The sequence below is a fragment of the Erythrolamprus reginae genome, chromosome 1, assembly GCF_031021105.1.
Source record: "Erythrolamprus reginae isolate rEryReg1 chromosome 1, rEryReg1.hap1, whole genome shotgun sequence".
Taxonomy (NCBI): domain Eukaryota; kingdom Metazoa; phylum Chordata; class Lepidosauria; order Squamata; family Dipsadidae; genus Erythrolamprus; species Erythrolamprus reginae.
In genome coordinates this window covers 354,887,773-354,908,631 of record NC_091950.1, presented here as the reverse complement: position 1 = coordinate 354,908,631, position 20,859 = coordinate 354,887,773, and the positions used below count along the sequence as shown (strand labels likewise).

At 41.3% G+C, this 20,859-nt stretch overlaps 1 protein-coding gene across 2 annotated transcripts in view; it reads right to left on the bottom strand.

Annotated features, from left to right (window-relative positions):
• The window catches only part of TOGARAM2 (TOG array regulator of axonemal microtubules 2), a 61,874-nt gene that overhangs the window by 17,079 nt on the left and 23,936 nt on the right, over nucleotides 1-20,859 (bottom strand). For both annotated transcript variants that reach the window (XM_070734297.1, XM_070734298.1), the window contains exons 7-13: nucleotides 16,334-16,498; nucleotides 14,896-15,037; nucleotides 13,645-13,750; nucleotides 7,333-7,568; nucleotides 6,544-6,702; nucleotides 6,341-6,458; nucleotides 4,973-5,076 (exon numbers count right to left, since the gene is read on the bottom strand). In XM_070734297.1, the coding sequence (XP_070590398.1) occupies nucleotides 4,973-5,076; nucleotides 6,341-6,458; nucleotides 6,544-6,702; nucleotides 7,333-7,568; nucleotides 13,645-13,750; nucleotides 14,896-15,037; nucleotides 16,334-16,498 (1,030 nt within the window). The remainder of the gene's footprint in view (nucleotides 1-4,972; nucleotides 5,077-6,340; nucleotides 6,459-6,543; nucleotides 6,703-7,332; nucleotides 7,569-13,644; nucleotides 13,751-14,895; nucleotides 15,038-16,333; nucleotides 16,499-20,859) is intronic.

Here is a 20,859-nt window from a genome sequence, read left to right as displayed (position 1 = left end):
AGTGAAAAGCGTTTCACCATATTTGCCAGCCGTATTGTAATACAGTAAATAATTTTATAAAGACCCGAAAGGAAGCAGTATGCCAAATATTTTTGCAGTATGCCATATATATTGTGTACCTCCTACCCTCAAAACGTCGCTACAGAGCACTGCACACCAAGACAACTACACACAAGAACAGTTTTTCCCCGAATGCCATCACTCTACTAAACAAATAATGCCCTCAACACTATCAGACTTTTTACTAAGTCTGCATTTCTATTCTACTAGTTTTTTCTCATCATTCTTATCATCCTTTTCTTCCTGCTTAGGATTTTATGACTGTAACTTGTTGCTTGTATCCTAAGACTTTTATTAATATTAAGTGTTCATTCAATCATTAAGTGTTTTACCACATGATTCTTGACAAAAGTATCTTTTTCTTTTATGTACACTGAGAGCATATTCACCAAAGACAAATTCCTTGTGTGTCCAATCACACTTGGCCAATAAGGAATTCTATTCTATTCTATTCTATTCTATTCTATTATATTCTATTATATTCTATTATATTATATTCTATTCTATGTTAAACAATGTTCACTTAACCTTCATGAGTCATTCCAGATGCAAGATGGACAACTCTGAATCAACTTCAGAGTAGTACAGGAAATTAGACAAAGCTGGAGATGGGATTCTTTTGATTTATTTCCTTGAGTTTACAAATGCATGGCCACCCATTTCTCATTGATTCTAAATAGCATATAAGAGCATATAAAATATCAGCCTAACTAATTATATGTTGCAAAAACACATGCAATTAAAAACAGTACAGTACAATTGATAACATTTTTAAAAAAACTTTTGAACACTCTTAAATAGGCCAAAGTATCTTGTTAAAAGCCTCCTCTCCCAGACAATTGTTGATGTTTGACAGATCTCTAATGGGATCTGCAAAGGTCCTGAGGATATGGGGCAGATTATAGAGAAGCAGGTAGTGCTATAGTTTTATGAACTTAAAATGTGTAAGTTTTTCTACAGCAAATGATGAATTGTAATTAGTCTTGGAAATAAATTGACATGAAGGGTAGGTATTTCAATATAGGTTTGATTTTTAAGAAGCTTCAGCTTCCCCACCATATTCATGGCTAAATGCAATTTCCAAAATGCCCCACATTTTGATATAATTATGTAACTTATGCACATCTTTCTTCCCCAGATAGGGACAAAATTGGTTTATCAACTAAAGCTGATAAAACAGCACCTTTGGTACAGATTTTGTATGATTTTCAATGTGCATACTGGATTTAAGAGGATCAAATCTGATTTATGCCTTGCAGAGGGAAACATGCTGCAACAGCTAAATTGTTCTAACCCAGCTACCGGACAAAGGAACACAGCACAAACAGCATGCGAACAAATCTTGTTTTAATAGTAACAATTACTAATTATTTTTCTTAGCAGTTGTTCTCAAGTCAACAAAAGTATAAATCAGTATTTTCAGTGCAACAGCTGTTAATTAACCTTCTTAAAAGTCGGAAATAGTCCAAGCAAAAAGAACACAAGTCTGACAAAGAGTCTTTCTGATAACAGCAAATAATCCATACAATCTTACTGTTGTTGGCAAAATGCCCAGGAGCAATTTACAGGAAACTTCATGATTTTCAACCAGGAGTCAAACAGGAGTTTTGAAGTCAAAGAAAAGATGTGGAATGAACAAAGTTGTTTCCTGCAAATTCCTAAGATGTTTTTCTCACTTAAATAAGCTATGGGAGTGGTCAATTATCCCCAAGCCTTACTCCCGAGTAGTCTTTCTACTCAGGAGCCATTCCTGCCTTTTGGCAGCTTTCCGCATGCAGCTCTTCTTCTTCACTCATGGCAGCCTCTGGAGGTTCTGACTGCCCTAGCTGAATCCCAGCCTCTGGCACCAAGCCTTCTCCATCCTCCTAATTGTCCAATTCTGGTTCCAACTGCACAGGCCCCTGGCAAATCACACCAGCCTCCTTACTGTCTGAATCAGCTACCAGCTGCACAGGCTGCTGGCAGACCACAACACTATCCCTCACCACAGGGCCCTTCACCACAGTGACCAATTAAGAGCAAGAATACATCTCCTTCAAACATATCTGGTTGTCCTGTTGACCCAATATAAGATCAGGCATGCTATTCTTTTTGTTAAAGACCAAAATAGCATTCCAAAACAAAAAAAATGTATCAAGAGTTGTTGTAGATGCTCAGCCCAGGTTTTCAGATAAACTTAATAGATATAAAAGCTACTGAAAGAAGTTATTTTGACTGAATGGGTTCTACTTCCCCACACAGAGCTTCCCCTTCTTTGTCCATTATATGTCCCTTTGTTCATATACCTCTTTGATGAAGTATCCTTTTATCCTTCAAGAAGAGACTAAAGAACTCATATGCAGCCCACAACAATAAGAATATGAATTATACAAAGGAAATGGGAGTAAGAAGCACAGGAGTCCACAGACAAAAAGAACAATTTGTAAATTTGAACAGTAGATCTGGAGAATAGAGACTCTGCTCTCGGTTGTGCAAATCATTTCAAATGATTAACAACGCAAAATCTACAAGAAATTACTAAATGCTTCCTCAGTTATGAATGAGCAGTTTCCTTCTTTTTTTTCTGTAAAACACATCCTGTTTTTCTTTATTCTTGCTGCTATATAATTGCTGGTAGTCCTGCTAATTGCTAAAATGTGTAATTTCATGCTCCAGGCAATGCCATCCAGAGGATGTCACTCACTCTGTGCCAAGAGAGATGGCTTCCACCAGGTGTGGAGCTATGCAGCAAAGGGCAAGCAGGCCGTGTGTATTTCCAAAACATTCTCCCCAAGCCATCAAGCTATCTCTGCAGTTAGAGTGGGAAGACAAATAGTCAATCCAGCTGGCAATTTGCTTCTCTGGTATGGCAGACTTTGAAGAAAACTTATACGCATTCTAAAGAGAGAAGAGGATTCGCTCCCTGTATATAGTACGGGTGCTTATTAAAAGGCAACAACACAGCCAAATAACGCTTCACTGATATCTAAAGGCTACTTGAAGGTGTGCTGCCTGGATGCAGAAACTCTGTTCTAGGGCAGGGGTCTCCAAACTTGGATGTTTCAAACTTGTGGACATCAACTCCCAGTTTTCCTTGACCAACCATGCTTAAGTCTTAAAGTTGTCACCTTTGAAGATCTCTGTTCTAGAGCAGTGTTTCCCAACCTTGGCAACTTGAAGATATTTGGACTTCAACTCCCAGAATTCCCCAGTCAGTGAATGCTGGCTGGGGAATTCTGGGAGTTGAAGTCCAAATATCTTCAGGTTGCCAGGGTTGGGAAACACTGTTCTAGAGGACAGATAAAGTTTTCACAAGTAAAAATCTCATCTAAAATTAAGGTTTTCAGCAGCGGCATAAACTATGTGTCAACTTTGAAATGGATTGGGCCATTGGCAGCCATTTTCTCCATTTCTCAGCTTGAAACACTTTGACAATGATGAATCCGCATACAGATGGGAGGTTGAACAACGAACCTTGTGGTGCGACCGGAACAATCTGGAACTGAATACACTCAAAAATATAGAAATGGTGGTAGACTTTAGGAGATATCTGCCCAAACTTCCACCTCTTACAATAATAGACAACACAGTATCAATAGTAGAGAGTTTCAAATTTCTAGGTTCTACAATATCTCAAGATCTGAAATGGTCACCTAACATCAAAATGTCATAAAAAAAGCATAACAAAGAATGTTCTTTCTGCGCCAACTCAGGAAGCTCAAACTGCCCAAGGAGCTGCTGATACAGTTCTACAGAGGAATTATTGAGTCTGTCATCTACATCTCTTCTGCAATTCAACAAGACAAAGATTTCAGAGGATAATTAAAACTGCAGAAAAAACAATTACTAATAATCTGACTTCCATTGAGGATCTATACTGCATGAGACAAAAAGAGGGCTGTGAAACAGACACCTCCACATCCTGGACACAAACTGCTTCAATTCCTACCCTCAAAATGACACTATAAAACATTGCACACTAGAACAACTACACACAAGAACAGTTATTTTTCCCAAATGCCATCACTTGCTAAAAAAAATGACTCCCACAAATGACTGTATGACTGTAACTTTGTGGCTTGAATCCTTACATTTATATTGACTGGTTCCTAATATGATTTGATTGCTTATATGTACCCAGACTGTCATTGTATTGAACCTTATAATTCTTGACAAATTTATCTTTTCTTTATGTACACGGAGATATGCACCAAGACAAATTCCTTTTTGTGTCCAAGCACACTTGGCCAATAAAATTCTATTCTATTCTATTCTATTGAGCAGGGGAGAGCTTTGGAATGTCAGACTAGATATCAAGAACTTACTATTTTGTGGAAACCAAGGTCATCCTAACCAAGGTCATCCTAGCAGAGACTGGAAGAAGTTAGCAAGGAGATGCCAGAATACCTTATTGGACTTTGTGACCTGTGACAAGGAGGGAGGGAGCTGCTAATCTTTAATTATATTGAAAGCATGGGAAATATTAGTTTGTTTGTTTGTTTGTTTGTTTGTTTGTTTGTTTGTTTGTTTGTTTGTTTGTTTGTATTTATATGCCGAAGTCTAGCCAGAGCTGGTTGGTTTGTTTTTCAACTGAGATGAAACGATATATCCAATAAAGCAGTTCTTTGAGAAAGCTAAACGTCTCAGAGTTGCTGAATTGGTTGGGTTCATTACTCAGAACATTGACATCATGAGGGAAACATCAAGCATCTCAAGCAAATGAATTGTGCTTAAAACAACCGCAAAGGAAAGACTCTGGAACGGGAACAAACTTTTCCCTTGATTCTAGCCTCTTAACATGCATATTGATAGACTGTAATGGGCACTTGAGATTTAAAAAAATAAATAAAATACAGCATCTCTCTCAGTGACATGCTCTGTGTCTTTCCAAAAGCCACCTAATCTCAGAAGCAAATGATGCTCTCCACCATACCCTTTGCCTGAAGACAGACTGTCCAGTGAGATTGTCAAACTCCCATTCTTTGATCCTCGGTAACTTTTGGCAGAAGGAGCTTGGAAGGCTGAATCTTCCGTCCCCTATATAGGTAAAATCACACAGTCATTTTAATAATAATAATAATTAATAATAATAATAATTTATTGGATTTGTATGCCGCCCCTCTCCGTAGACTCGGGGCGGCTAACAACAATGATAAAAACAGCATGTGACAATCCAATAATAAAACAACTAAAAACCCTTGTTATAAAACCAAACATACACACAGACATACCATGCATAACTTGTAATGGCCATGGGGGAAGGAATATCTCAACTCCCCCATGCCTGGCGGTATAAATGAGTCTTGAGTAGTTTACAAAAGACAGGGAGGGTGGGGGCAATTCTAATCTCTGGGGGGAGTTGGTTCCAGAGGGCCAGGCCAGCCACAGAGAAGGCTCTTCCCCTGGGGCCTGCTAAATGACATTGTTTAGTCGACGGGACCTGGAGAAGGCCAACTCTGTGGGACCTTATCGGTCGCTGAGATTCGTGCAGTAGCAGGAGGTTCCGGAGATAGTCTGGTCCAAAGCCATGTAGGGTTTTAAAGGTCATGACCAACACTTTGAATTGTGACCGGAAACTGATCGGCAGCCAATTTAACATTCTAGTCAGTTAAACATGCCTCGTCTTTCCTTACCAGCTGGTTTATACTTCATGTTAAATCATTTGGCTGATTTGAGCTACGAAAGTTATATAAAACCAACCATTGTGGCTTGGGAGATATTGAGTTGTATGAACTCTGCCAACTGGGGTGTATAAAACAGAGTTAAGAAAACAGTGGTTTTACTGCTATAAGTGTATGCAGCTGGTATATTAGTACTTGATGTCATTTCTGAAAAATACTCAATTGTGCCCATGCACAGTATCAGATATTCTCATTCCCCTGTTAATTTATGCATTTCCAAGTGTCAACCCTGAAGCTGAACTGTAGTGAGGGATAGGGAGACAGGATAAAAGATAGCTGGGTTGTGTAGTCAAAATAAAATACTTTCTCTTGGAAACCAATGATGTCTTCACACATGGCTGGAGGAAGGGGGATTGATGTCACCAAACTAGCAGATGTTGCCTTGATTAGACCATGTGGCTGATTGTTTGGGGTTGAAGGAAAAACTTTAACTTTTTATTAGGTGAAAACCAAGGGACACCGCCCCACACCAGAGTTGGTTTTCACCAGATATGTGTCAATATGATATTTCCAATAAAGCTATTCTTTGAGGAATCTATCTGCCTCAAGAGTTCTTGCTTGCAATGGATCTATTACTTGGAACCCTGACACCAAGGTTATCCCAGGGCTTCCATACTTACTTTTTGTTTAATTGCAGCCATGACATCCTGCAGGTCACGTGATGGTGCATTTTGTTTCAAATACCCATCAAATTTTGAATGACACATAAGCATGTTCAGCATCTTCCGGCCATAACATCTAATGAAGGAAAGGGAAATCTTTTTCAGATCACCAGAGAACAAAGTTCCATCTTCATTGAGGAAATGGGATTTCCTGCTGTTACCTTGTGTCTTGATGGCAGTCCTGAGCCACCTTCACTAAGGTCTGCACTAACAACTCCGTACTCTCCCGGTTGCCCGAAAGCAGTTTCTCAGCCCCAATTTGTTCCATGACTGTCAGTAAATGTCCAGCAGCACATTTTCGAATGAGAGAGTTTCGGTGACTGCAACAAAATGATCATCACTGTCAGACAAAGAGTGCATTTTGTCTCCATGCCAAAGTAGAAACTTGACAAAGTGTAGACTGATAGCAACAATTTTAGCTCACCTTCATTTATCCTACAGGGTATGTTTTTCTTGGAGTATGAATGGGAAAAACACTCTCCTTTGCAAAGGAAGGAGTCACACTCTACCATGATGGGCAAACACAATTTCCAGCTTAATTTACAGGGTTGTTTAGTGATCTTTCTGTTTTTCTTTGCCACTCTATTTCATGCGCAAACAGTTTAAGGAACAAGCATAGGTCCAAAGAGCTGCAATGCCAAATCAAATTTCTGATTTCCACTTGTAGGCTCCTACAGAAAAAATTAGCCATCCTCTGTCAGGGATAGGGAAAATTGTGTACCCTAGGTGCTGCCAAACTAAAACACGCCATGGCTGCCTCCATTGTGTTCAATAGTGAGGAATGCTAAGAGCTGTAGTCAGCTAGCATTACACATTTCCCCAAATTATTAATTCAGAGGTATGGAATTCTCTCCTCCAACACTTTTCTTTTTTCTAAATGTTAGCACTTATTGCTCATGCCCATAAACCAGCAAGTATTGAGATTGCAGATGAAAAGGCAATGTACATACGTCACTCCATTGGCCATGAGCGCTGTCATTGCTCGCGAAGGTGTCACACTCTGTGCCATGATCCCCAAGGACTGGTCAGCTGCTTTCTGGATGAATTCACTAGTATCGCCCACCTTCTGAAGCAGGACTCGAGAAATCTCCTCAACCTCTTGATCCATGTGCTTCTTCATAGCTCTGAACAATTCCATAAGTGTCCCAATGGCAAACCTAGATACTTTAGATCGTAAGTTGCTAACCTGATAAAAGAAAGTCACATGATCTCATATACTCTTGCAAATTGTAAAGAACAACAGCCCAGAGAATCAATACAGGGCCATTTTCTTATCCAAATAAAGTCTCCAAAATTTTGCAGTATGCCAAATACCTAAGGGATTAGATGTCTAAAACTAGTATCTCTTATTTTCTTTACTTACAGTATTAGATTTTTATCCCACTTTTATTACTTTATAAGTAACTCAAGGCAGCAAAAAATACATAGTACTTTTCCCCTCCCATTGCCCTCATAACAACAATTCTGTGAGGTGAATTGGACTGAGAATTCTGTGAGGTGAATTGGACTGAGAAAGAGTGACTAAGCCAAGGTCACTTAGCTGGATTTCATGCATAAGACAGAACTAGAACTCACAGGACTATTAACTCCTCGTTAATAGGCCTATCACCCATCTCCTCCCACTTATGTCTGTATGACTGTAACTTGTTGATTGTATCATTACAATTTATATTAATATTGTTTCCTGGTTGCTTATTTGAACCCTATGACAATCATTAAGTGTTGTACCTCATGTTTCTTGACAAATGTACAGTATGTTTTCTTTTATGTACACTGAGAGCATAGGCACCAAAGACAAAATCCTTGTGTGTGTCCAATCACACTCGGTCAATAAAGAATTCTATTCTATTCTATTCTATTCTGTTCTTTTTCTCATATTACTGCATATTACTCCTACATATAGAAATTTATTGTACACATTTTTACAATATATTTTCCAAGTTCCATGACAACGTGTACCAAGGGAATTATTTGTACTTGCCCCAAAAAAGCTATTATATGCTCCCACGTCTACAGTATTTCTTGATGGAAGAAATGGGAAACCATTATTGCTATATTCCTCGTGACAGCTAAATCTTGCCTTGCCTTTATCTTGACTAACACTTTTTAAACTCCAGAACAGAATTTGGGTTTATTATAATTTTAGAGAAAAATGGGAGACCAAAATTATTGCCCATGATTTCCCAATATTTGTCTAGAGAGGAAGCAAAATGGCCTTTGAAAACTCTGCTGATAGCAGCCTATCAGCTGTTCAAACAATGAATAAGTGTGGAGTTGGCGGGTGACTTTGCTTAGCTCTTGCTTTTTATTAGAATGGTTTAAAATGAGAGCAATAAAAGCTCTCTGTTAAGCGGTCAAGTACAGTAAACAGAAAGTCCACTGTAAGCAGCTCCAGGAAATTAACTCCCTGGAATGCAAAAACTGGCTAGCTCCCAACATCCAATATGAGTTTTATAAGAAGGCCAAACAGTATTTATTTCTGGGAAAATGCAAGCACTGGATTGGTCATGCAATTTTGGTATTATATCTTTTTTCCTCGGTAAAATGTTAATGATCAAAGAAATTCCATTGGCAGAATAGAAAAAATTAAGACGTCTTTAATTAAGGCACAGTAGCCTGTCCTTCAGAAAGCCTTGGAACTCTATGACTGCATACAAAAGTTTCATTCATTCATTCATTCATTCACATTAATTCATTAATTCATTTAATTTAGAGACTGCCTAATTCTGAATTACTCTGGATGACAATAACAAAGAAAAAACTACCATCCTATAGTAAGATCTGAGAGGAAATTCAAGTTTTTAATGACTTTCTGAATACCATTAGAGTAGGAGCTACATGGATCTCTGGGGAAATGCTATTCAAACAGCAGCTGCTGAGACAGAAAAGGCATCTCCCTAGGTCCTGAGAGATGCCAATGTTTAATCAAATTCATTAGTGTCTTAATACTAAGACATAATAAATGAGTTCATATATCACTCTAAGCATGAGCTTCTACCAGGGTGACAGGAGTGGGGCAAGCAATAAAACTCGCATCACAACATTGATTTGTAAACTATATTATTTAAATATTTCTGGCAATATTGGGATGTAAATATGAAAAACCAGGCCTTGCATCATGATGGCCCAAGACATATCATTTTCATATCACTGTAGCATGCTATGATTTTAAGCAAAAAAAAATTGCCATTATCATTCAGAACTATGCACAAGCCATTTGGTTTATATATATATATTGCACGCATTTTATACATATATAAATATATATATATGTCACATGTTTTTTTGCTGAATTTGAAAATTAAGGGAGACTAGGATAGATCTATTTCGGCCTTATTTTGGCCTCATCAGCTAGCCATACCCACTGGGACTTGAACCTGCAACCTTTGCCTTGTAAGGCAGATAATTATCCTCTAGGCTACAGTATCCAATCCCTTCAGCTCTGCACCAGGGAAGGGTTACATATTTTTGTGTCGAATCACCCTGGTGTATTGAAGGAATATCATAGCTCCTTATTTGCCTCTTGGCCCAACCCAGGGCCATTTCCAAGGCAGTTAATTTTATTGATAGCCGACAATTCTATCTGTATGTGTCACATGGTTTTTTTCCACATGTTTATATATATAGGGAGTCCTACGGTATCTCCGGACTTCCGTTGCCAGCCGAAGCACCCACTCTTTTACTGCTGAGATTCACCTAAGCCTCCCCTCACCAGGAATCCCCACCTCTGGACTTCTGTTGCCAGATGAAGTGCCCATTCTTGCGCTGCTGGGATTTCCCTGAGCCTCTCCTTGCTGGGAATCAAAGCAGCACCAGCAAAAACAAAGGAAATCCCAGTGAGAGGAGCCTCAGGGGAATCCCAGCAGTGCAGAAATGGGCACTTTGAGTGGCAACAGAAGTCCGGAGGTGGGGATTCCCAGTGAGGGGAGGCTCAGGTGAATCCCAGCAGCGTAAGGACAGGTGCTTTGGCTGGCAATGGAAATCCAGAGGTGGGGCATCCCAGTGGTGGCGACTCGGGTTCGGAAGTAGAGGCAAAAAAATCTTAAACACCAGGTTCATATCTCGAAAAGTTTGTCAGTAGAGGCATTCATAAGTAAAGGTACCACTGTAAATATATAAAGAATTGTCCTAAAAATGCGAGTTCTAGGTATAGTTATAAATGAAGAGGCAATAGCCATCGCGATCTCTGGAATGTTTAAAATTTATTTAAAACTACTAAAAATTACTTAGCTTTTATCAGAAAGGTTGTGGGCATATGACGCGGGCAGTGAGCATATTGGGAATCATTATATAAAAGCAAGCATTTCTTCAATGGAGATTTTAATACTGTACTCTGATGAAGTCAGTAGAAGACTGACAAAAGCTAAGTAATTTTTAATAGTTTTAAATAAATTTTAAACATTCCAGAGATTGCAATGGCTATTGCCTCTTCGTATGTATGTATGTATGTATGTATGTATGTATGTATGTATGCAAGTAAGTATTAAGCAAAATACTTTCCCTTTTTCTAAGTATTGTTTTATGTTCTTCATAATCATCATGAATGACCCAGACATTCAGATTCTTGCATTTTATTTTGGTACCTTCATGTCAGTGTTGACTCCTGGCAACTGTTTGGATAATTCACTGCACTTATCTTGGAAATGTTTTCAGAAGAGGTTTGCCTTTGCATCCTTCCTAAGGCTGACGGACAGCATCAAACAGGATCAAGGCCCTCCAGCTGCCTTCATACAGCTGGACTTCATACAGGACTATAACTCACAGTCACCTAATTTCTAGCCTAGTATGTTAGCCACTGCACCAAACTGATTCTTAGTTTTTCCTAAGTACTAAAACTAAAATGTTGAATTTCATTCTCTCTTTTCTGACATAATTTGCCCGTTTTATTTTACATATAGAATGTATTTGTTATATAACACTGTCACAGTGTCTATGTCATATATAATATGTTACACAGAAGAAGTCATAACTCTGTAGAGAACATATGGTTTCAATGCAGAAAAATACCTGTCATTGCATTTCTAAACTTGTTTCCATTAGACTTGATGAAAGATATATGCTTCCACAGTAAGGCATATTTCTTAAGCTTATATTTTGCTGTCTAAGCCCTGGGAAATTTGTCATAAGTAAGCTACGTGAACAAGCATATCTCAGTCTGCAGAATACAATGATAGTCCTTTTTTAGTTACTGTCCAAAGCACAATTGAATACTATATACAGTGTATGTTCACAGAAGCAAGCACCAACTTTACATCTTAAAATCCTAAATGGTTTGTGACAAGACAGACCTTTTTCAAGACAGGCCTCTCTCATTTTATTCATAAGCACCTCCCCTGAATCAACCAGATAGTAAAGCAACACAATTTGGTGTACCGTGGCTATCTGAAAGACTCCCGTCACCATAGGAATATGAAGAGAGGAGAGGAGCAAGTGGGCTGGAGAAAAAAAGTTACAGAGATAATTTTTAGATTCTAGACCAGCAGTAACTTGAGTTTGGAATTAAAGATCTTATGCAGCATAGTCCTAATGTAAATCTATATACAGTGATACCTCAGCTTACAAACCCCTCTTCATACGAACCCCTCTTGATACAAACCCAGTGCTTAAGATTTTTTTGCCTCTTCTTCCAAACTATTTTCACCTTACGAACCCGAGCCGCCATCGCTGGGATACCCCACCTCTGGACTTCCGTTGTCAGCCGAAGCGCGGGGATTCCCCTGAGGCTCCCCTCGCTAGAATTCAAAGCAGCACCGGCAAAAATGAAGGGAATCCCTTCATTTTTGCCGGTGCTGCTTTGAATCCCAGCAAGGGCAGCCTCAGGGGAATCCATGTGCTTCAGCTGACAACAGAAGTCTGGAGGCGGGGATTCCCAGCATCGCAAGGCAAAAGGGGTGTTTTGGGGGATAGGGTTGCATGCATTATTTGCTTTTACTTTAATTCCTATGAGGAAAATTGCTTCGTCTTCCGAACTTTTCATCTTACGAACCTGGTCATGGAATGAATTAAGTTCATAAAATGAAGTATCACTGTATTTATATCAGAGTGCACATCATTGAATCCATTATCCTAAACCAGGGGTAGGCAAAGTTAGCTCTTCTATGACTTGTTAACTTCAACTCCCAGAATTCCTGAGCCAATCATGCTAGCTCAGGAATTCTGGGAGTTGAAGTCCACATGCCATAGAAGAGCCAACTTTGCCTACACCATCCTAAACTAATAAGAATGAGTGCAGAACAGTCCAAAATGTTCCCACAGATTGGGAAGAAATGGAAAAAAAATCACTAGGTTGCAAAACTAAATGCAATCCAGACACAAAAGCCTATCCTAAAGTAGCCTTGCTTTAACTAGAACCCTTCAGATATCTTTGGATTCAACTTTCAGCATTCCGCCTGATTAGGAGAGCCACAGGATATGAAGCTATTCTAAAAATGTGCACAGCAGATAAACAGCTGTTTTGCTTCTCTGCACTTCCAACCTACTGAACCATGTACAGCCAGCCATTTTAGTCCTGCTGAAAACAATTGGATTTTGGAAAGTTTACATGAATTCTACAAAAAAATAATAATGATAATAAAACACCCATATTTTTTTTTTAAAAAGTACATTAAAATCAAAACTGTCACCATCTCCAATTAACATATTATTCTTAGATGTTATTTCAGGCCCCATAAGCCTTCTGATATCATGTGGTTTTTAACAGAGTCCAAAACGTTCCAAAAAAACTAACCAACTATCCAATTGGGTAACATCATTGTGATGTCACCAGCGGGTTGCTTCTGTTTTGGGTGAACCAGTCCAAACTAGGAGGAACCCACTCCTGCTCTGAGCTCCACCTGGTCACTTTGCAATAGTAGAGGCAGGGCCTGGTGTCCTCTGCTAGAAACCATAGACTTTCACACTTCATTCTGCTCCATTCTCTCCACCTTTTTCTCCCCTCTCCTTCTGCTCATCAGAATAAATTATACATTATCTTAAAGCATGTTTTTCAAAACCATTTTGTAGAAATACAGATATGAGCACATTTGATTACTTTGTACACCTTATTTTCCTGCAATTTTATTCCCACCCTGAAGATACTAAAAAGTTTATTAACTTTTTTCTAGTATAAATACATGTAAATAGCAGATTGGGCAGACACACAGGTGCACAAAAGTATAAAAGCTACTTGGAGACATAACTGACTAAATAGAAACAGATTGGAAAGCATCAGGTAACCCACCAGAGAAGATTGATGGGACATATGTTAAATATTTGTTTCCCACCTCCTTTGTAGCTGCCAAGGAAACATCATGAAGTCTACCCTGCAGAACTTCTGAATGGCAGGTAGCCAAGCATATGATGTTGAAGAGTCCTTTTTCCTTCAGGTGCCTGAAAGGCAGTTATCAAAAAGATGGGAAAAGAGAGAAAGAGAAGAGAAATCATTAGTCTCACCTGGCATATTGCAGAAACCTCATTTCTCATACTGGATAAGACTGTGTGAAAATGAGATATGACACAAAAGTAACTTGGTAGAACTATAGAAAAGTAAAGACTCAGAAGTTCTCATACACAGTGGATTTTAGAACTGCTGTTGGGAAAACATTTTATCGTCCGTGTATATGGTGTATATACCATACAAATCCCCTGTGAATTAAGCTGAATAAGAGAGGGTGAATTATCTACTAGTTCTGCATAAGAGGCTTCATTTTTGGAAATGGCTGAGCAGCAGAGTGGCTCCTCTCCAACAAAGAAAGCCTTTATTCTTTGCAGTGGGGAGCCACTGTAAAGTACCACCATGGAAAGGAAATCATAAAGGTGGAATGAGGTATCAATTCCTGCCATTCAGAACCAACTTGTTTTCCCCCCAGAGGGAAAACAACTAGTAAATCTGCTCATGCTACCTTTCTTCTTGGGTATAGGGTGTAAGATGGCAGGCCCCATTGCATTCTCACGCAAACATTATAATTATGTGGTTTGGAAGAGCCCACATGTCTGAGAATAATTGCCACCTTTCCCCATTGTTCTTTTTCCATAGCCCCCCTTTTTGAAGACATTTCTTTCTTAAAAATGATACATGGTTGTATTACACTTCCTACCCAGTGGTGGGTTGCTACCGGTTCACTCCGGATTGGGTGAACCACTAGCAGTGGTAGTGGGAGGCTCTGCCTGCCTGCCCAGATGGTTATGTGCATACACAGAAGCTTCTGCACATGCTCAGAAGCCCCAATAGTGAACCAGTAGCAAAAATAATCGAAACCAACTACTGTTCCTACCCAACTTTCCCATTGCCCCGAGTCTTCGGAGAGGGGCGGCATACAAATCTAATAAATTATTATTATTATTATTATTATTATTATTATTATTATTATTATTATCATCATCATCATCATCATCATCATCATCATCATCATCACAAAAAAGTTAACATTTTGGTGGCCATCTGCAATTCTTTCTGCACAATGTAGCTCCTGTACCGGCTCTTGACATCACAGTCTTTCATGCAACATAGAAAGTAGTGTTCTTCCTTTCCTTACCAATCATTGCTACTGAGCCACTTGAGAGCATCGATTAATTCGTGTTCTGGATGAGACAAAGGTCTTATTTCAAAGGCATCCCTATTTACAGAGTCCTCTTCCCATTCTGGAGAGTGTTGGAGATTTTCTGGCAGGGAATTAGCTGTAAACATAAAATTGCACTCAAATGTTATTAACAATATATCCCCAAGTCACATCCTACTGAAAACATGATGGTTTTGCTGGGTTCTGGAAGCAGAGCCAGAAAATGCACATCTTTTCCTTCCAGGTCCTTCCTTCCTAATTGCTTAAAAGGTGTGAAAGAAACCACTTAATGTTGTACATACTCCTGATCAGTTGGAGGATGATGAAGATATTGAGGACTCGGATTCAGATAGTGTTTATGAAGTAGTGGGGGGCCCAGGGTTATAGGTAGTAGAACAGGTGGGAGGCCAGCCACAGGATGGGGCTATGAGTTCAGGATCTAGTGAGGGAGAATCAGACGTGCGCTGGATTAACCCTAAATTCAGAAGGATTCAGAAACGTAGAGAGCAAAGGTCTGGAAGAAGATATTAAGGAGAGGAATGGGTTAAATATTGTAGTGAAGTATTTGGCATGTCAGGGGGCTAGTGGAGAAGAAGGGTGGAGTTTCAACATTGCTGAAAAGAAATATGGATGTGTTTTCGCCACGCTAAAGTAAGCCAAGGTATTTTGTATTGTATTGTATTGTATTGTATTTATTTATTTATTTATTTATTTATTTATTTATTTATTTATTTATTTATTTATTTATTTATCAGATTTGTATGCCGCCCCTCTCCGCAGACTTGGGGCGGCTCACAGCAATAATGATACAATGTAACAAATCTAATATTTAATTAATTTATAAAACCCCAATTTAGAAACCAATCATACATACTAGCATACCATACATAAATTTAGTCAGTGCTGCTGGTTTTTTTAAAGCTATGTAGTTAGGAAATAAATCTTGTCTAGTGAAGCAGGAAAAGGAATGTGAGAAATGCGGCTAAGAGAGAGATAACGGACCGAGTGATGTCTGGAATGTGTTGAAGTACAGGAGAGCAGAGAAATAAACGGAGTTGCTTTATTCATGAAATGATGCATTTAATGAGAGTTATTTGTAATTACTAAACTTCTACCAGAAACCAGAACACTTAAGACTCAAAAATGGAGTTGCCATTCTCTGGCAGCAAAGCAACAATCATATCTCAGCAACTCAGGCTACGTGTACCTTCTCACAATGGCTTTTCTCACCCTGCGAGAGACAGAATTGATGTCATGAAGTCATCTAACATTATAATGCATAGTGCAAGCACCTTTTAAATAACTTTTTCCTAAAAAACCAAATAAATGAAGTCCATGTAGTCTTTTCCCATTCATATAATAACAAAGGCCAAAGGGGTACATATAAGAAGCTAGCAGAATTGTTAAGCCACACCTGACGCGTGTCTCAGGAAATTGCTCTCTTGGCTGATAACAGGAATGCTGGGCAATGAGGGCCTGTTCACTCGTTTCCTTAAGGCCATCCCAACAGAAGCTCTGCAAGGGTTGCTCAGATTGAGGGTAACAGGGGTGGCTCCATTGTGATTAAGCCAACTGGATCCTGCAGAAAGTAATTTAAGGAGGTCAGTGAAGGATGGACGAAGAAACATTTGCCAGAACGTACAATGGAAGGGAAAAACAATTCATCTACTGCACGGTTGGACCAATGGATGTTCACATTAATAAATGATTAAAACTATTTTACTATCCTCATTAGTATGAATTTTTATTTTAAAAATATCCCCCCTCCCCAAATTCAAGTGCTTATGACTGTATCATTTCATTTCATTCATTTCATTTATTGGATTTATATGCCGCCCCTCTCCGAAAACTCGGGGCGGCTAACAACAGTCATAAACAATATACAGTAAAAATCCAATACTAAAAGCTAACTTAAAACCCCCTAATGTATAAAACCAACATACGTACAAACATACCATACATACAGTTGTATCAGCCTAGGGGGAGAAGAGGTCTTAATTCCCCCATGCCTGGCGGCAGAGGTGGGTTTTGAGTAGCTTACGAAAGGCAAGGAGGGTAGGGGCAATTCTAATCTCTGGGGGGAGTTGGTTCCAGAGGGCCGGGGCCGCCACAGAGAAGGCTCTTCTCCTGGGTCCCGCCAAGTGGCATTGTTTCGTTGACGGGACCCGGAGAAGACCCACTCTGTGGGACCTAACTGGCCGCTGGGATTCGTGCGGCAGAAGGCGGTTCCTGAGATAATCTGGTCCGGTGCCATGAAGGGCTTTATAGGTCATAACCAACACTTTGAATTCTGACCGGAAACTGATCGGCAACCAATGCAGACTGCGGAGTGTTGGTGTAACATGGGCATATTTGGGAAAGCCCATGATTGCTCTCGCAGCTGCATTCTGCACGATCTGAAGTTTCCGAACACTTTTCAAAGGTAGCCCCATGTAGAGAGCGTTACAGTAGTCGAGCCTCGAGGTGATAAGGGCATGAGTGACTGTGAGCAGTGACTCCCGGTCCAAATAGGGTCGCAACTGATGCACCAGGCGAACCTGGGCAAACGCCCCCCTCGCCACAGCTGAAAGATGTTTCTCTAATGTGAGCTGTGGATCGAGGAGGACGCCCAAGTTGCGAACCCTCTCTGAGGGGGTCAATGTTTCTCCCCCCAGGGTGATGGACGGACAGATGGAATTGTCCTTGGGAGGCAAGACCCACAGCCACTCCGTCTTGTCTGGATTGAGTTTGAGTTTGTTGACACCCATCCAGGCCCCAACAGCCTCCAGGCACCGGCACATCACTTCCGCTGCTTCGTTGACTGGACATGGGGTGGAGATGTATAACTGGGTATCATCGGCATATTGATGATACCTCACCCCATGCCCTTGGATGATCTCACCCAGCGGTTTCATGTAGATGTTAAATAGCAGGGGGGAGAGGACCGACCCCTGAGGCACCCCACAAGGGAGAAACCTAGAGGTCGACCTCTGACCCCCCACTAACACCGACTGCGACCGACCGGAGAGGTAGGAGGAGAACCACTGGAGAACAGTGCCTCCCACTCCCAACCCCTCCAGCCGGCGCAGAAGGATACCATGGTCGATGGTATCGAAAGCCGCTGAGAGGTCAAGAAGCACCAGGACAGAGGACAAGCCCCTGTCCCGGGCCCGCCAGAGATCATCCATCAACGCGACCAAAGCAGTTTCCGTGCTGTATCCGGGCCTGAAACCCGACTGCTGGGGACCTAGATAATCGGCTTCTTCCAAGGACCGCTGGAGCTGGAGTGCCACCACCTTCTCGACAACCTTCCCCATGAAGGGAAGGTTGGAGACTGGACGGTAGTTATTGAGTACGGCTGGGTCCAGGGAAGGCTTCTTGAGGAGGGGGCGCACGAGCGCTTCTTTATAGAGTGTTGGAAAGACTCCCCTCCCCAAGGAAGCGTTGGTAATCTCCTGGGCCCAGCTCCGTGTCACCTCTCGGCTGGCCGAAACCAACCAAGAGGGACACGGATCCAGTGAACAGGTGGCAGAACTCACAGCTCCAATGGCCTTGTCCACTTCATCAGGTGTCACCAAGTCAAACTCCTCCCAGACAGATGGACAAAGAAGTTTAGCCCCAGTCACCTCGACTGACTCGTTGTCAGTCGACTCTGTTTTACAATTGGAGTCGAGATCGGCCCGGATCCGAGCGATTTTATCAGCGAAAAACGTGTTAAAGTCCTCGGCACTACTCTGTAAGGGCTCCCCAACTCCCCCCTGATTAAGAAGGGAGCGGGTCACCCTAAACAGAGCGGCCGGGCGGGATTCCGCTGATGCAATCAAGGCGGAATGATACGCGCATCTTGCCGCCTTGAGCGCCACTTTGTAAGTCTTAATAAAGGCTCTTACAAGTGTTCGATCGGATTCGGACTTGCTCTTCCTCCATCGCTTCTCTAGACGTCTCTTCTGGCGCTTCAACTCCCGGAGCTCCTCGTTGAACCATGGAGCTCTACGGGGTCTAGCGCCACGGAGAGGTCGCAATGGCGCAATACGGTCAAGGGCCTCTGCTGCCGCCTTGTTCCAGGCCTCAGCCAGAGACTCTGCCGGACTGCGGACGAGTGTATCTGGAAGAACCCCAAGCGCCTTCTGAAAGCCTTCTGGATCCATCAGGCGTCTGGGGCGGAACATCTTAATTGGTTCCGCCTCCCTGCGGGGGAGGATTGGAGCCAGGAAGTCAAGCCGCAGTAGAAAATGGTCTGACCATGACAAAGGCAACACTTCTAAGCCCCTTAATCTCAGACCATTACTCAGTTGCTCAGAGAGGAATACCATGTCGGGTGAGTGCCCCCCCTCATGAGTCGGACCCTGAACTACTTGGGTCAGGTCCATGGCTGTCATGGTGGCCATGAACTCCTGTGCCAATCCAGAGGATTCGCCGAGCGACGGCAGGTTGAGGTCTCCCAAGACAATAAGTCTAGGGAACCCCACCGCCAGCCCGGCTACCTCCTCGAGCAGCACAGGCAGGGCTTGTGCCACGCAGCTGGGAGGCAGGTACGTGAGAAACAAGCCCACCTGAACCCCTAAGTCCAACTTCACCAGGAGGGACTCACAACCCGCAATCTCCGGAGCAACGAGTCTACGCAGGCAAAGGCTCTCCCTGGCTATAATAGCCACTCCTCCCCCCCTTCCCCGGGGTCGAGGTTGATGCCATATCTGAAACCCGGCTGGGCAAATTTCAGAGAGAGGAACTCCTCCCTCTGGGCCCAGCCAGGTTTCAGTTACACATGCCAGGTCAGCCTCCTCATCCAGGATCAAATCCCGGATGAGGAGAGCTTTATTTACCACCGACCTGGCATTGAGTAGCAGCAACCTGAGCCCAGGGCCAGATTTACACTCATCACCAGTATTCTGGGTTGAGCTCACGGAGCCGGAACAAGGGATCGTTATTAAGCAACGATCCCTCCTTCCCCTGTAACGGCTAGCTCCGTGACTCCCGCCATATCTGCCTCTCCCCAGCAGCACTGAGATATCCTGACCCTCTGTCACCCCAGAGATAGCCGCCCCTCCCCCTCCCGCCTCTCCAGCGCCAGGTTGGCCTAGTGTATTATTTATATCACTCCCATTCATTTCACCCATACTATGATCCCACCCATCCCATCCGCCCCATCCATACCAATCATTTGCTCCATACACCCTATGCCCATCCCAGTTATCCATCAATAAAACACCCCCCCAATAATTTAGTTAAAATATAAATCAATTAATTAATCAATTAGTATCATCTTCTGGCACACCCAGCCATTTATTAATCTTACTGTATGAACATGTTAATCTAAACTGATCAAGAAAGTGGAGATTCTTTAATACATATCGCCTTGATTCCATTTTTTTGGGACAAGGAATTTGCTTCAAATGCACTGCTCAAAAAAATAAAGGGAACGCTTAAACAACAGACTATAACTCCAAGTAAATCAAACTTCTGTGAAATCAAACTGTCCACTTAGGAAGCAATACTGATTGACAATCCATTTCATTTTGTTGTCAGCACATTCAACTTTGTACAGAACAAAGTATTCATTCATTCATTCAGATCTAGGATGTGTTATTTGAGTGTTCCCTTTATTTTTTTGAGCAGTGTACAATTTCCCATGTAAGCTCTTTTTAAAATATTCTAATCACCATTCTCTGCCTGTAACTCTGAACTATGTGCTTTTTTTCCTTTCCGTTTTGGTGAGTTGACCAAAGATTTAGTTTGATAACATTTCTATTCTAGGCTTTAGAACAGGGGCTTCTAAACTTTTTGCCATCACACCTTCCTTCGGTGTAATCTTAATGCACATGCTTCTCCTAAAAATCCAAATTCCAAAATGAGCACAAATCAAAACAAGAAGAAAACAAGGAAACTTTGAGAAAGATGGATTTATTGTAACAAAATAATTAAAATGTGCTTCACATATTCCATGGTCTTTGCACTTCCCCA